Here is an 11,378-nt window from a genome sequence, read left to right as displayed (position 1 = left end):
AACTGGCTCTCAAAACATCACATATTGGAAGAATAAATTTCAAATATAAACAGATTTTTCAACTTTGTGTCAGAAAATACCGCTAAATTAACAACACTAAAATTAACCTGTTAGGAAAGTTAACAGACTCATTCGTGAGTCAGGGCTGCAGTACTAGGAGTTTTCTAGCCAATTCAGAAATTTTATGATTTGGCAAAATCGACTTTATAGTCCCCCTTTTTTGCTTTGTACAGTTTAATATACAACTCTTAATATTATAATTAAGCAAAAATCTTGAAATCTATTTATTTATATATTCAGACCAATTTAATAAAAAATAGTTGACAACTCTTCTTCTTTACTCATCTCATTTTGAAATATGTAACTACTTCTATAACAAAGATATTGCTATTGCTATCCGAAGAATTCCCAACTAAATTAAAATTAAAGTTAGTTAAACATATGTAGATTCCTGTTTATAGATTTAATTTGTCGAAAAGGGATATTTAGCTCATACAAAATGGAGATTAATGGCAACCAGGTTTTCGATTTCGAATTTTAAAACCATTTTACAATTATATGTCACAGCTGTAAAATAAAAGAGTTAAATAAATTGAATTTAAAGTACAACAGGTGTCAATCGCCGAAAACAACCACTTTTTATCATTGGTTATTTAACAGAGATTTGAGCTCTGGCAACTTGGAACTGGTTCATTGTCCTTGTGGCGCCAAATGGGCGGGGCTTATTTCGAAAATCCTGCTACCCTTATTGCCTGCTGTAGGCCCGGAAGTAAACTCAGGGGTGGCAGCGGTGCATTGACCAATGGCATGCGGCAGCGCCTCTGCTGCAGGTGTGGCAGATGGCGTTATTTTTTATTAACCACAATTTAAGGCGCCCTTGCCTGTTAATTTTAATGTGCCGAATAATTTGTGACGCGTAAAAGTATTTGTTTTTCTTTTGGTCTCGTTCGCTTGTTTTTACTGACAGCGTTGGATAAGCGCCATCGCTTGGCCAGCAAGGAAGCGCTGCCCATTCCAGAGGCCTGGCGCTGGCATCGGAAGTAATGTTTAATTTCAGTCGCTTGCCGATTACACAAGTGATTAGTCCACTTTGTTCGGGTTCCCTCAAATGTTGCCCTCACAAAACCAGTGCCTAGATCATGGTAACAGCATGTACCATAAGTCGCCAAGTCCAACTGGGACACCGGCTCCGAACAATGTAACTACCGTAACCACTCCGCAACGTCCGTCGTCGCCGCGTCAATTCTTTGAACGTCTTTACGGGCATCTCGAGACGCGGAGCAGTGACAATGGGGACATCGATGTGGTAGCTGGCACGCACAAATCCCCCAGTTGCGGAACTCCCTATCATAGTGATGGCGGAACTGTCTCCTCGCCGGATATCTCGATTAGTGATGAACATGACCGTGTGAATGTATCCTTAGTTGGTTTACCCACCGCCTTTGATATATACGCACCCAAAGTGGATTACCAGAACAGCTATGCGCCAAGTCCAACAGGGCCCATCCCTACCGTTAACTCCACTTCAGTTTTGCCGTATCCTGGCTTTCCATGCGACACACAATTTAGTGCTGGATTTTCCGCGTTTCGTGAGTATGAACTTGGACAGCTTGAATCATTCTTTTTGTTCAAACAACTTGGTTAAAATATTGAGAATGTAGTAAACCGTAAATGAATCTAATTGTAAACGCGAATCAAAAAAAATTCTTTCAAGGGAAAGCTTTATATTCACTGGTCCATCCTACGGGTCCCGTTTCTTAGCACTAAAAGGATGATTTATTTCTCATTCATTTAACAAAATAAATAACGCGACAAATAGCAAAAACGCTCAAGTACAGCAAAATTTTAGTTAATTCCTGGTCCAAGTTTACATAAACAATAAAAAAACATAGAAAAGATAATGGTTTTCGAATCGGTTAATGTGATATTTCAAAGTTATCTTCCATCTTTGGTTTAAGCCCCGAATCCGGCTGGCTTAATCCGGCACTACGATTAATACCAATCTGTATATGACAATCTTTTGCACGGGAACTTACGAATCTACATACATATATAGAATCGCATAGACCATTCCATTATCAATTCAAAAAGGGGCATTGAATAATGGAAACATTATTGATTTTTTTTAATATAAAGATTAATTTAAAAGCAACTCAGGCGTTATTAAATTAAGAAATTTTTGCGAATTAACCGACCTATTAAAACATTTAAAAAACAAAATAGCACAAATATATTTATCTCAGATTTATGTAAACACGCCAATTTAGATTGAATTTTTGCACAGAATAATCGGTAGAATTAGTTTAACTTAGCATTATTCAAGATTATTCTGAAAATATCCGGGTTCCATTTAAATTGCATTCGACTTTTAGATCTCATCTAACGTTTTGTGAGGCAAAGCATAGATAAGCTTATTAGAAAAATTTGCATCATTCCGCATGAGATAGGTATTCAGTTTCATGTAGCTTTGAAGTTCGCCATCGAGGACATCAAAGTTTTCTACATACGGATAGATGATGACAATCAACCGCTTATGCTGATCCTTGGATGTGGCATAAAGGGCCAGACTTGGTCATTATGATCAGTGTGCACGTGGAATTCTCCACAGAGTGACAAATGCAGTCGGGAATCGATTCGCCAGCCAGCCAATCTCGTTCGTAGAAGCATAGGCGAAGTCTGTTCCATTCATGCTCCAACCTATCCACATACTCCTTCACGAAATGCGAATCATTGTGGCAATGAGACAAGAAGCAGTCGTACTTCATATCGCTATTCTTTTCCAGGCGGGTGATCACTCTGAGAAACAATCTTTTCTCGTACAGCCACATTACGATGGACTTCCAAAAGAATTGCACAAAACTAAGGAGACAGCTCAACATAATGAAAGACGTAAAGAAGATAACGTAAGATGGAATTTTTGGTGGGCATAGATCTTCTTCCTCCAGCGAAACAATCAATCTAGAATCTCTGCATTCTGTCTTACATAGATCCTTAATATTATGTACCAGATCCTTGGTAAATCGGAAAAAAAGTATTTCTTTGCATTTGCAAGTCCATAGATTGCCCAATATCAGCACGGTCAGATTGGAAGTATTTGATTTTTGCTTCAAAAAGTCTCTTAGATTCTCACTCAGAGTCGTTAAAGAATTGTTTCTTATATCCAGAAATTGAATGCTCTGTGGAAGAACCTTTATCTCTTCGATTCTATTGTACCTTAGGTGGAGCTCCTCCAGCTGATCAAAACCAATGTTTTCGTTGGGCTTGTCCAAGAAAGTTAGATTATTATTTTAGAATAGGAGAGCAGCATTTTTTGCTATCGGTAGTTTTGTGGGTATTTCCATCATTCCCAGTCTGGAGTAGTTGACAAGAAACCTCTGGCTCTCTTCCTCTTTGCAACAGGTGCACCGGTCAGGGCAATATTCTTGTTTACTGCATCGTGCTAAGACTGCTTTGTATTCTGTGGAATAATATGTCCTGAGATAGGCAAGGAACTTGCTGAAGTTACAGTTGCATTGCCAAGGGTTTCCAGAAACCCGGAAAATCCTTTAGCTTTGATATGGACTCTGTCACATTGTCGTCAAGTCCTGTAAACTTATTTTGCCGAATAAATATCACTCTTATTTTGGATGGCAGTTGATCCAGCTGAAGATGGGTGAGTTTGTTGTTGTTTATGTGCAGCTCGGCAAGGGTCGAGCTTCGTAACAAGGACGTTGGCAGAGTTTCAATGAGATTTTCATCCAGGAGAAGTGATGCGTCTCCGGTTATTTCAGTGTTAAAAATGGGAAATGTAATTAGGGCTTTATTTCTGCAGTCACATGCAGTCCTCCGGGCAGGGTCCTTTCAAATGATGAAAGTAAACACTATTAGAAAATTCTTCATAAATGGTTCTTTCTGCGTAATAATGCTTTTGTAGCTTATATTTTTTCTTCTTCCGCAGTATGTTTAAGTAATTCAAAAGAGCCGTATTGTTGCAGTTGTTTTGCCAGTATATTCCCGTTTGGAATTCTGAGATTTTGTCCTTTCCTCCAATAGATATGTAGCAATGTATACCCAGGATTCTAAAGTTGTTGATGGCCAAATGAAGTTCTTATAAATTATCATAGCCCTCTGACAACGTGTTGGGCAATTGTGTAAGGCCATTTTCTTTAAAAGATAGTATTGCATTGCCTATGATTGGAACGGTAACTCTGGAATGATCGATAGTCTTTTCCATTGCAGTTTATTATAAAGGAATTGGTGAAACCATTAGATAAACATTTGCATTCCCTTGGATAACGTTTGTCGTTTATCCCGAGATCTAAGTAACAAGAGGTATAGTTATTATTTAAACAAATAAAAGCTTTAACGTTGGTTTTGTTTATTTCTTGCAAGTAATACGATTCATTCCCCCAGATCCAAATTCTTTGAAGCTTTGAATACTTTTCAAAATGCTTTAAGACAAATTTCTCATCGTTTAATAAAAATATTTGTTCCAGATTATGTAGCACTGGAGCGAATCCGTAGACAGAAAGTGTATCATAGGGGTTAGAGTATAGAAGAGCTCATGAAGCAAATTACCAACCTTAGAAATGCATTAGCTTGGATAGTACAATTGAAGAATCCCAACGACTTCAGGTTTATCAAGTTTTTTAGTCCCACTATATGGAGATTCGGTAATGTCAAACCCTCAAAAGAAACCCTGCGCAACTTCTTATAATTTTGAAAAGTATCATCACGAAGGAATAGCGTTTCATTACACGAAATAGTTAAATAACTTGTATTGCTCGCTCTATTCGATAGGTAAGCATTTAAAAATGGTGTCCTGCTCTGGTGATTCACTTTCAACGCATTTTGGCAATCTATGACTTTTGACACAGGACCGCTAAACACATTAAGGGCGGTCTCCTTAATTGTTATGCCACCGTGATAGATCAGAAAATTCACAGAATATAAATTGAGTTCTTTCAAATAGCGAGTGAAAAAAACTAAGGGATCTTCCAAAACATATTCCTCAAATTCCACGTAAAAATACACGACCGTTAGTCTAATTTTTTTATTGGATAAATTCAATTCTTTGAGATGTGTCGGATTCACCAGTTTGGTTTTCCAAGTTAATTTTATATAGCTATCATTCAGTGTGATCTCGTATTTATCGGTGTTAACAGTATTTTCAGTCTTCGTGCATGTTTTAATGGTCTGTCTGACATTAACCCCCGCAAATTCATTAGCACAATAGTCGTCGCAGTAATCGTCTCTAATAGTTGTTACGGGGTTGTATTTAATTTTCATTTCACATAGTCCGATTGCCAAGAATATCGCGAACAACTGATTAATTTTTAAGCCCATTTCAATGTTTATCCAGACGAAAAGTCCATTGGAAAACCTCAGATTTCTGCTGGCCACAGCTATCCATAAGAAATCTCAGACCGATTTAGAGTTGAGTCATATATATGTATGGATGTACATCTGTATGTATGTGCAGTGGTGGATCGTAGGGGGAATGAAATGCACGGAGGGTGGGTGGTTGGAATGAGATCTATTTGCACCTCCAAAACCGAGATTTTATCTAAGAAACTAGTCAAATTTAGAACTCCAAAAATAATTATATTTCAGAAACCCGAGATTCCCCCCTTAACGGACGATCAACCGCACCAAAATTCTGAGCTAAATCCACCACTGAAACATCTATATATTTTCGTATATACGCATTTATAAATTCGAGTGATATATAGACTTTTCGATGGAATTCTATAAGAATCTTGATTGTTGAAATTAAAATGTACATATATGTATGTATGTATGCAAATACATATGTGAATTTTGACGGTCTAGTAATTCTGGAGTGTGTTTTTTTTCCATCTTATAAGAGAATGGATCTTGAATTTGGTCACCAATAAGAGTCACACCAGACTAGTCTTGTTGTTTGGAATATTTACTTATCCTCGAATTTTGGTAAACTTCTTTTTATTAACCTCTGACTTGATTATAGCTCCTACACTCTGTAATATAGTCAGAGTCTTCGGATTCTATAGTAAATTGGCAAACACATATCTTTATATATGGTAAATATTGTAAAAGGGACATATACATACATAAGTTATGATTCTTCAGCCTAAAACCACAAAAATTATTTTATTTAAATATATTTAAACTGAATTTGCAACCAAACATCAGGACCTGCTGGAGGTGTCTCAGTGATTTACAGGCACGATGGTCAAGGAATAGTTACGAGAAATGCTAAGTCCAGATTAGGGCCAAGTAAAGAGACAGAAATATAAAGAGAGATAAAAGTTTTTAACAAAGAAAACGAAAGGGTTCGAATAGGGAGTGGTTAGGGAGACATTTACTGAGGTAAACAGGAAAGAAGCTTCTGGCCTGAGAGACACAGAAAAATCAAAAATACCTAAATAAGATGAGCTAACTTCCGTTTATTTGTGAAGTGAAGGACGATTAATAAGATTTATCTGTCCTCAGACAGTCTGATTAAGTAGGTAGCCAAAAAGGTGGGATCCAATTAAGATAGCGTATCGCGAACTAGAGGAATTGCTTTTGGGCCTACACTCTGACAAATATCACATCGGGGAGCAGGAGTAAGCCGAACTAACGAAGTGAATAAAACTTTAGTTACCGAAGGATTATCAAAGCCAGTTTTAGATCAAAAGTAACATCGATCCAAAGGATCCGAATACTCAACTAAGAACGATTCACTTAACACCGATCGCAGAATGGATACAAGGATGATTATAAGAAATCAAACCCACGAGAATGGTACGATATCCACAGTTCACTGTTTAAATATTTTAAGAACAAGAATATATTTACTGTATAGGTTGGCTTATCGGCGTTGCCAAAGTCAAGTCAAATTTATTATGCCCACTGGATGGGAATAAAAGCATTTAAATAAATTATTTGACGTTGTAAATGTGCAAAAATAAGTATCAAAGAATTTAACTTTAAAATCTTTTATTTCTTCAATAAACTTACTTGAACAATGTCCGTTTCTCAATTAAGATTTGTTTGTGGGTATATCGACGGATTTTCCCATAACTACATGACCAAGCGATCAGATCCATCTACGCAATACCCTCTGCAAGGGTATACAAAAAAAACCAAGATTTTGTGAGTCAAGAGTTTTTGTTTATTTCTTATAGTTAGTGAGGTTGAATGGTCCTTAAATTATAATTTTACTTATGTAGATTGTGCTACCCAAAGTTTCCCAAAAATTCTTATCTAGTCCTTTGTCGTTGGCTTTGGATCATCATCTGATTTATCGGCATTTGACTCCCGCAACTTCTTAAGATTTCTCAGCTCCAAGCTCAAAAACATTTTCAGATTCGGATCCGTGATTTTTTTCAAGATAATCTCACGAGCACATTCGTCATTGTCGTTTAGTAACTTGGACAAGGTTTGGGCATAGTCCAACCAAACACAATTGGCACAGCCGGACATGCAACAGTTCGTGGGTTCGGGAGGAATCTGAGAAACATGTTAGATCTAAGTTACTTTCTTTTTGCTTATCCTGATTTCGGTTACCTCAATGTCGTCGTCGCACTTATCGGCCAGATGCCTGGCCAAGCTTCCAATCGCTGTTCGAACGCTGCTTCCTCGTTTCAGCAGCAGACATCGCGGGCAGTTGAAGCACAGGGGAGCAAACATTTCACTCGGAATCTGTAGGATAAAGTGAGTTCTTAAAAGGAAGTGTCACAAAGTGTTCACACGCCTGCGCAACACAGGTGCTCCACCAATCTAGAAAGAGACAGAGAGAAAAAACTCAGTTCCGCAGGAACCATAAAAAATTCTAAAGGATACGAAAAAATGGCAACTAACTCGACAGGCTATTAAATATCATTGCACCTCACTTGTCAGGATTATGCAAAAATCACTAAATGAAAAAACCAACAAGCCGAGTCAAAGCAGAGGAAACAATAATACAACAGAAGAACAAGAACGGGATACCAAAAGAAAACAAATTAGCAGAAAAAAAGGAAGAGAGAGTAAAAAAAAATTAAAATGCATTGAGCTGTGAAAATTCTCGTTTACTTGCGGTCTTTTCGTTTAAGTTGCTCAATCTGAACGCTTTCTTGGGGGAAATGTGCGTTTTCCTTCAATTATAGACTATTATCACGGCCATGCAGGGTAACCCCTGTAAAGGGTACATTAAGGTCAGTCTGGTAATATAAAAAATACTTTTTTAATTCGCCTTTTCATTATCCCTGAAGAAATATTGCCACCTACATCAGAGTTTGGGAACTCGCCAACGGGAATATAATTATTTGAAGATGTCTACTACTCATTAAAAATGTTTATCTAATTATTTGAAATGAACCATCAGAACACATCCATACAATTTGTAAAGTGTAATTTGTTGCAGAAGGAATGAATACTTTTCTTAATACTTAAGGCTTAAGTCGTACATAAGTCTAAATTTGTTGAGACAACTAGCTTATGGACCTGGTTTTTTGGAATTTGACTTCTTTTTCATATGTATAAACCTCTCTGCGTTAGCATTAATCCAAAAAGGAATAGTCTGATAATGATGATAATGCTTAAGCACTTGTCTCTGACTAAGAGATTGTAGACAGACGTAGTAAATTCAACGGGGAATAACATAAAGTCTTTTCAAGGCAAATACTTTTTCTCTATTTATTCCTAAAAGCCTTTAAGTTATTCAAAATTCTTGGATTACCAAATAATTACCTTTTTATCAGCTCAAATCATAGAAGAAAAAAATTAAGATTGTAATTGAGCTCAACAGGAAACCTCAAAAAAATAAAAACCACCATAACTTACACCTGAACGTTCAAAGGACACTTGTATATCGAATTTCACACGTGATTTCGAAAAGAAAAGCAAAAAAAAAAAACAACAGCAGGAACAATAACAACATTGAGAAAAACGTAGCTGCGTTTTGTGTATCGGAGAACTTAAGCCAGTTTCGAGTTTTAGTAGTAGGCAAAAGGGTAATCGGGCAAAAACCGAAGATTACCCCTCTCACTAAGGCATATTCCCCCCCCGTCACCAATTCAACACTCAACTTGTCAGCTTCGCTTTGTTACATACATCAATTAGGGCGCCAGACAATGGCGTTTGGGCGCTTGGAAGTTGGGAGAGTTGGGCGGCATAATGTGCGGTTGGTTGAGCTTGTTTTAACGATGATGACGAATGTACGTATGTATGTATGTATGTGCCTATGTACATCACTGCCAGAGATGCAGGCAAACAATGCGGACAACAAAAATGAGAATAGAGAGAGCCGTTGCCAGCTGCGGGTATTGTTGAAAGTTTCCCGGATCAGGAAAGAGATTGCCGCCGTCTAACGTGGAGGTGGCAGGGGACAGACAGTGCAGGAGGGTGGAGTGATACATGGATCCTATAAAAAGGAAGAACCACGTGTAAAATGCATTTTAATGTTCACAATCAACGCGAGAATTCTTGTGAAAGAATTGTGCGGTTGGTTAATTATTTGTTTAACTTGCCGACACGCAAGGACATTTAGTAACATTTATAATAGAAATGGTTGCCCTTACCCAGCCGGAGCAGGGATGGCACGCCCTAATGTGAAATTAATTTCGCTCTAACATCTCTATTGTGCTTGAAGAATATTACGATGATTGGTGATATGTTTATTATTTTTTAGTGGCACGCCGACGTCGCAAGGAAGGACGCCAGCGTCGACAGCGGACAACATTTAGCACGGAGCAAACTTTACGCCTAGAGGTGGAATTCCATCGCAATGAATACATCTCGCGAAGTCGACGATTCGAACTGGCCGAAACTCTAGGCCTGACGGAGACACAAATTAAAATCTGGTTTCAAAATCGTCGTGCTAAGGATAAACGTATTGAGAAGGCACAAATTGATCAACATTATAGGTACATATTTAACCTGACAACCATTCACCCACCTAGTAGTAGCAGTAGTTTTCCCCCTCCTCTGTCGCAGGACCCTTTTGAATTTTTATTATATCTTTGCAACGGAAGTAATTTAAGGAAATGTCAGAAATTTAATTGATGTACTCACATAAAATTAACACGAAATTAATTTTACGACATTTACGCGCACACAGACCCAATTAGACAGGTAACTCATTCTCGCACAGTGGTTAAATTAGGAATAGTCGATCCTGTCGTGAACTCTGACTCTAGTGGTCAGCGATACGGATTAGTCTAGAGATGAATTGAGAAATGAATTTCCTATGGACAGGAGAATTTAGATTCTGATGTGGCCCACTGTAGGTCAATCTATCTGACCCATCCTTATCAATTGAAACTATCCTACAGTTTTTGATGTAATCAATTTTTCAGGAACTTTGTCGTGGCCAATGGTTTTATGAGCTCTATAATGGGTCAAGCGACCAATGCGTCCACCATGCTGCCTTCCAGGGGTGCTGTAGCTTTGGGTGTTGGTGTGGGCATGGGCTATTATCCACCTCCAGCTGCTCTGCCACCGCCACCACCTCTGCCCACTGCAGTCCCAGTGCCCCAGACTGAGCCTACGAGCAACACGCAGGGTATTGAAACCATTCCAAGACATGCAGATGCCAATTACGTTGACATTGATGACCAGCAGCAGCAAAGGCAACGGCAGCGGCAGCAACAGCAACTACAACGTCGCGAAGCCTTCAACGGCAGCAACATACCCGACAACAACAACAATATTGCTGCTCGTGGACTTGTCAATACTTGCTAGCAATTAGACATTGGTTAATTGCATTGCAGCTTTAAATTAACAACTCAATAAATATAATTATTTAACCAGATTTAAGCAAATTCACTCTAGGACTATACATATGTATGTATGTGTGTATTTAACTGCATATGTGTCTAAGCAATAAAAGAATTGTAAAGATTTAAAACACACTCACTTACTTGTACTTTAGTGATGCAACTTTCGCATTGCACAATGTGTTTAAAAGAACAAACAATTTTGGTGTTTTTATTTCTGTTTTATTTTTTTTTTTTTGTTTATTTTATATAAATACTGGCAGTGTGACCATACAAATTCCAATGACACAGCTGTTAGTGTTGGAAAAGTGTTGGAAGTTGCAAGTTTGGCGGCAAATTTAACATTTATTATTGCATTTCACGTTTATGGTTTTTGAAATAAATGGAATTTGTGTTATATAGCGATATTTCTCTCACGATTTGATATACTTAATGGGATGGTCTAATTATGCCAACCTTGGGAACAGCTATAACTATTGCAAATGGACTAAGGAGTTACCCTGGAATGTGTTCCATGGCAACGACTTTTTTTAAGCAAACGATTGGCTAAGATTAAGTACAAATTGCTGGCATTTTATGTTTTTCGATGTTGGTTTCAATTCAATTACTAAAATGCATTTACATTTTGCAAAATATATGTACTTCTCCAAATTTGAAGAAAAAATATTCAATTAG

At 37.7% G+C, this 11,378-nt stretch overlaps 2 protein-coding genes across 2 annotated transcripts; one reads left to right on the top strand and one right to left on the bottom strand.

The window, feature by feature from the left end:
• The first annotated feature begins 1,108 nt into the window (after nucleotides 1-1,108).
• ro (transcription factor rough) lies at nucleotides 1,109-10,668 on the top strand. The gene is made up of 3 exons (XM_068296748.1): nucleotides 1,109-1,589; nucleotides 9,617-9,851; nucleotides 10,284-10,668. Exons 1-3 carry the CDS (start codon nucleotides 1,109-1,111, stop codon nucleotides 10,666-10,668), a joined length of 1,101 nt encoding a protein of 366 aa, XP_068152849.1.
• LOC137582002 (protein toll-like) lies at nucleotides 2,532-7,052 on the bottom strand. Its single transcript, XM_068296428.1, is given in 4 exon segments — nucleotides 2,532-3,260; nucleotides 3,447-3,542; nucleotides 3,544-3,694; nucleotides 7,036-7,052. Coding segments are annotated over 4 exon segments (993 nt in total).
• Nucleotides 10,669-11,378: the final 710 nt, after the last annotated feature.

Source organism: Drosophila tropicalis, unplaced genomic scaffold (genome assembly GCF_018151085.1).
Source record: "Drosophila tropicalis isolate 14030-0801.00 unplaced genomic scaffold, ASM1815108v1 contig_859, whole genome shotgun sequence".
Lineage (NCBI taxonomy): Eukaryota > Metazoa > Arthropoda > Insecta > Diptera > Drosophilidae > Drosophila > Drosophila tropicalis.
The sequence above is the reverse complement of the archived record's forward strand: the minus strand, read 5'-3'. Positions and strand labels throughout refer to the sequence as shown.

Excerpts from the sequence above, each read along its gene's own strand:
- ro (XM_068296748.1), top strand. The coding sequence starts at position 1,109 with ATGTTGCCCTCACAAAACCAGTGCCTAGATCATGGTAACAGCATGTAC. Across the intron at positions 1,590-9,616 it reads TGCTGGATTTTCCGCGTTTC|TGGCACGCCGACGTCGCAAG; the intron begins GTGAGTATGAAC and ends ATTATTTTTTAG. Across the intron at positions 9,852-10,283 it reads CAAATTGATCAACATTATAG|GAACTTTGTCGTGGCCAATG; the intron begins GTACATATTTAA and ends TCAATTTTTCAG.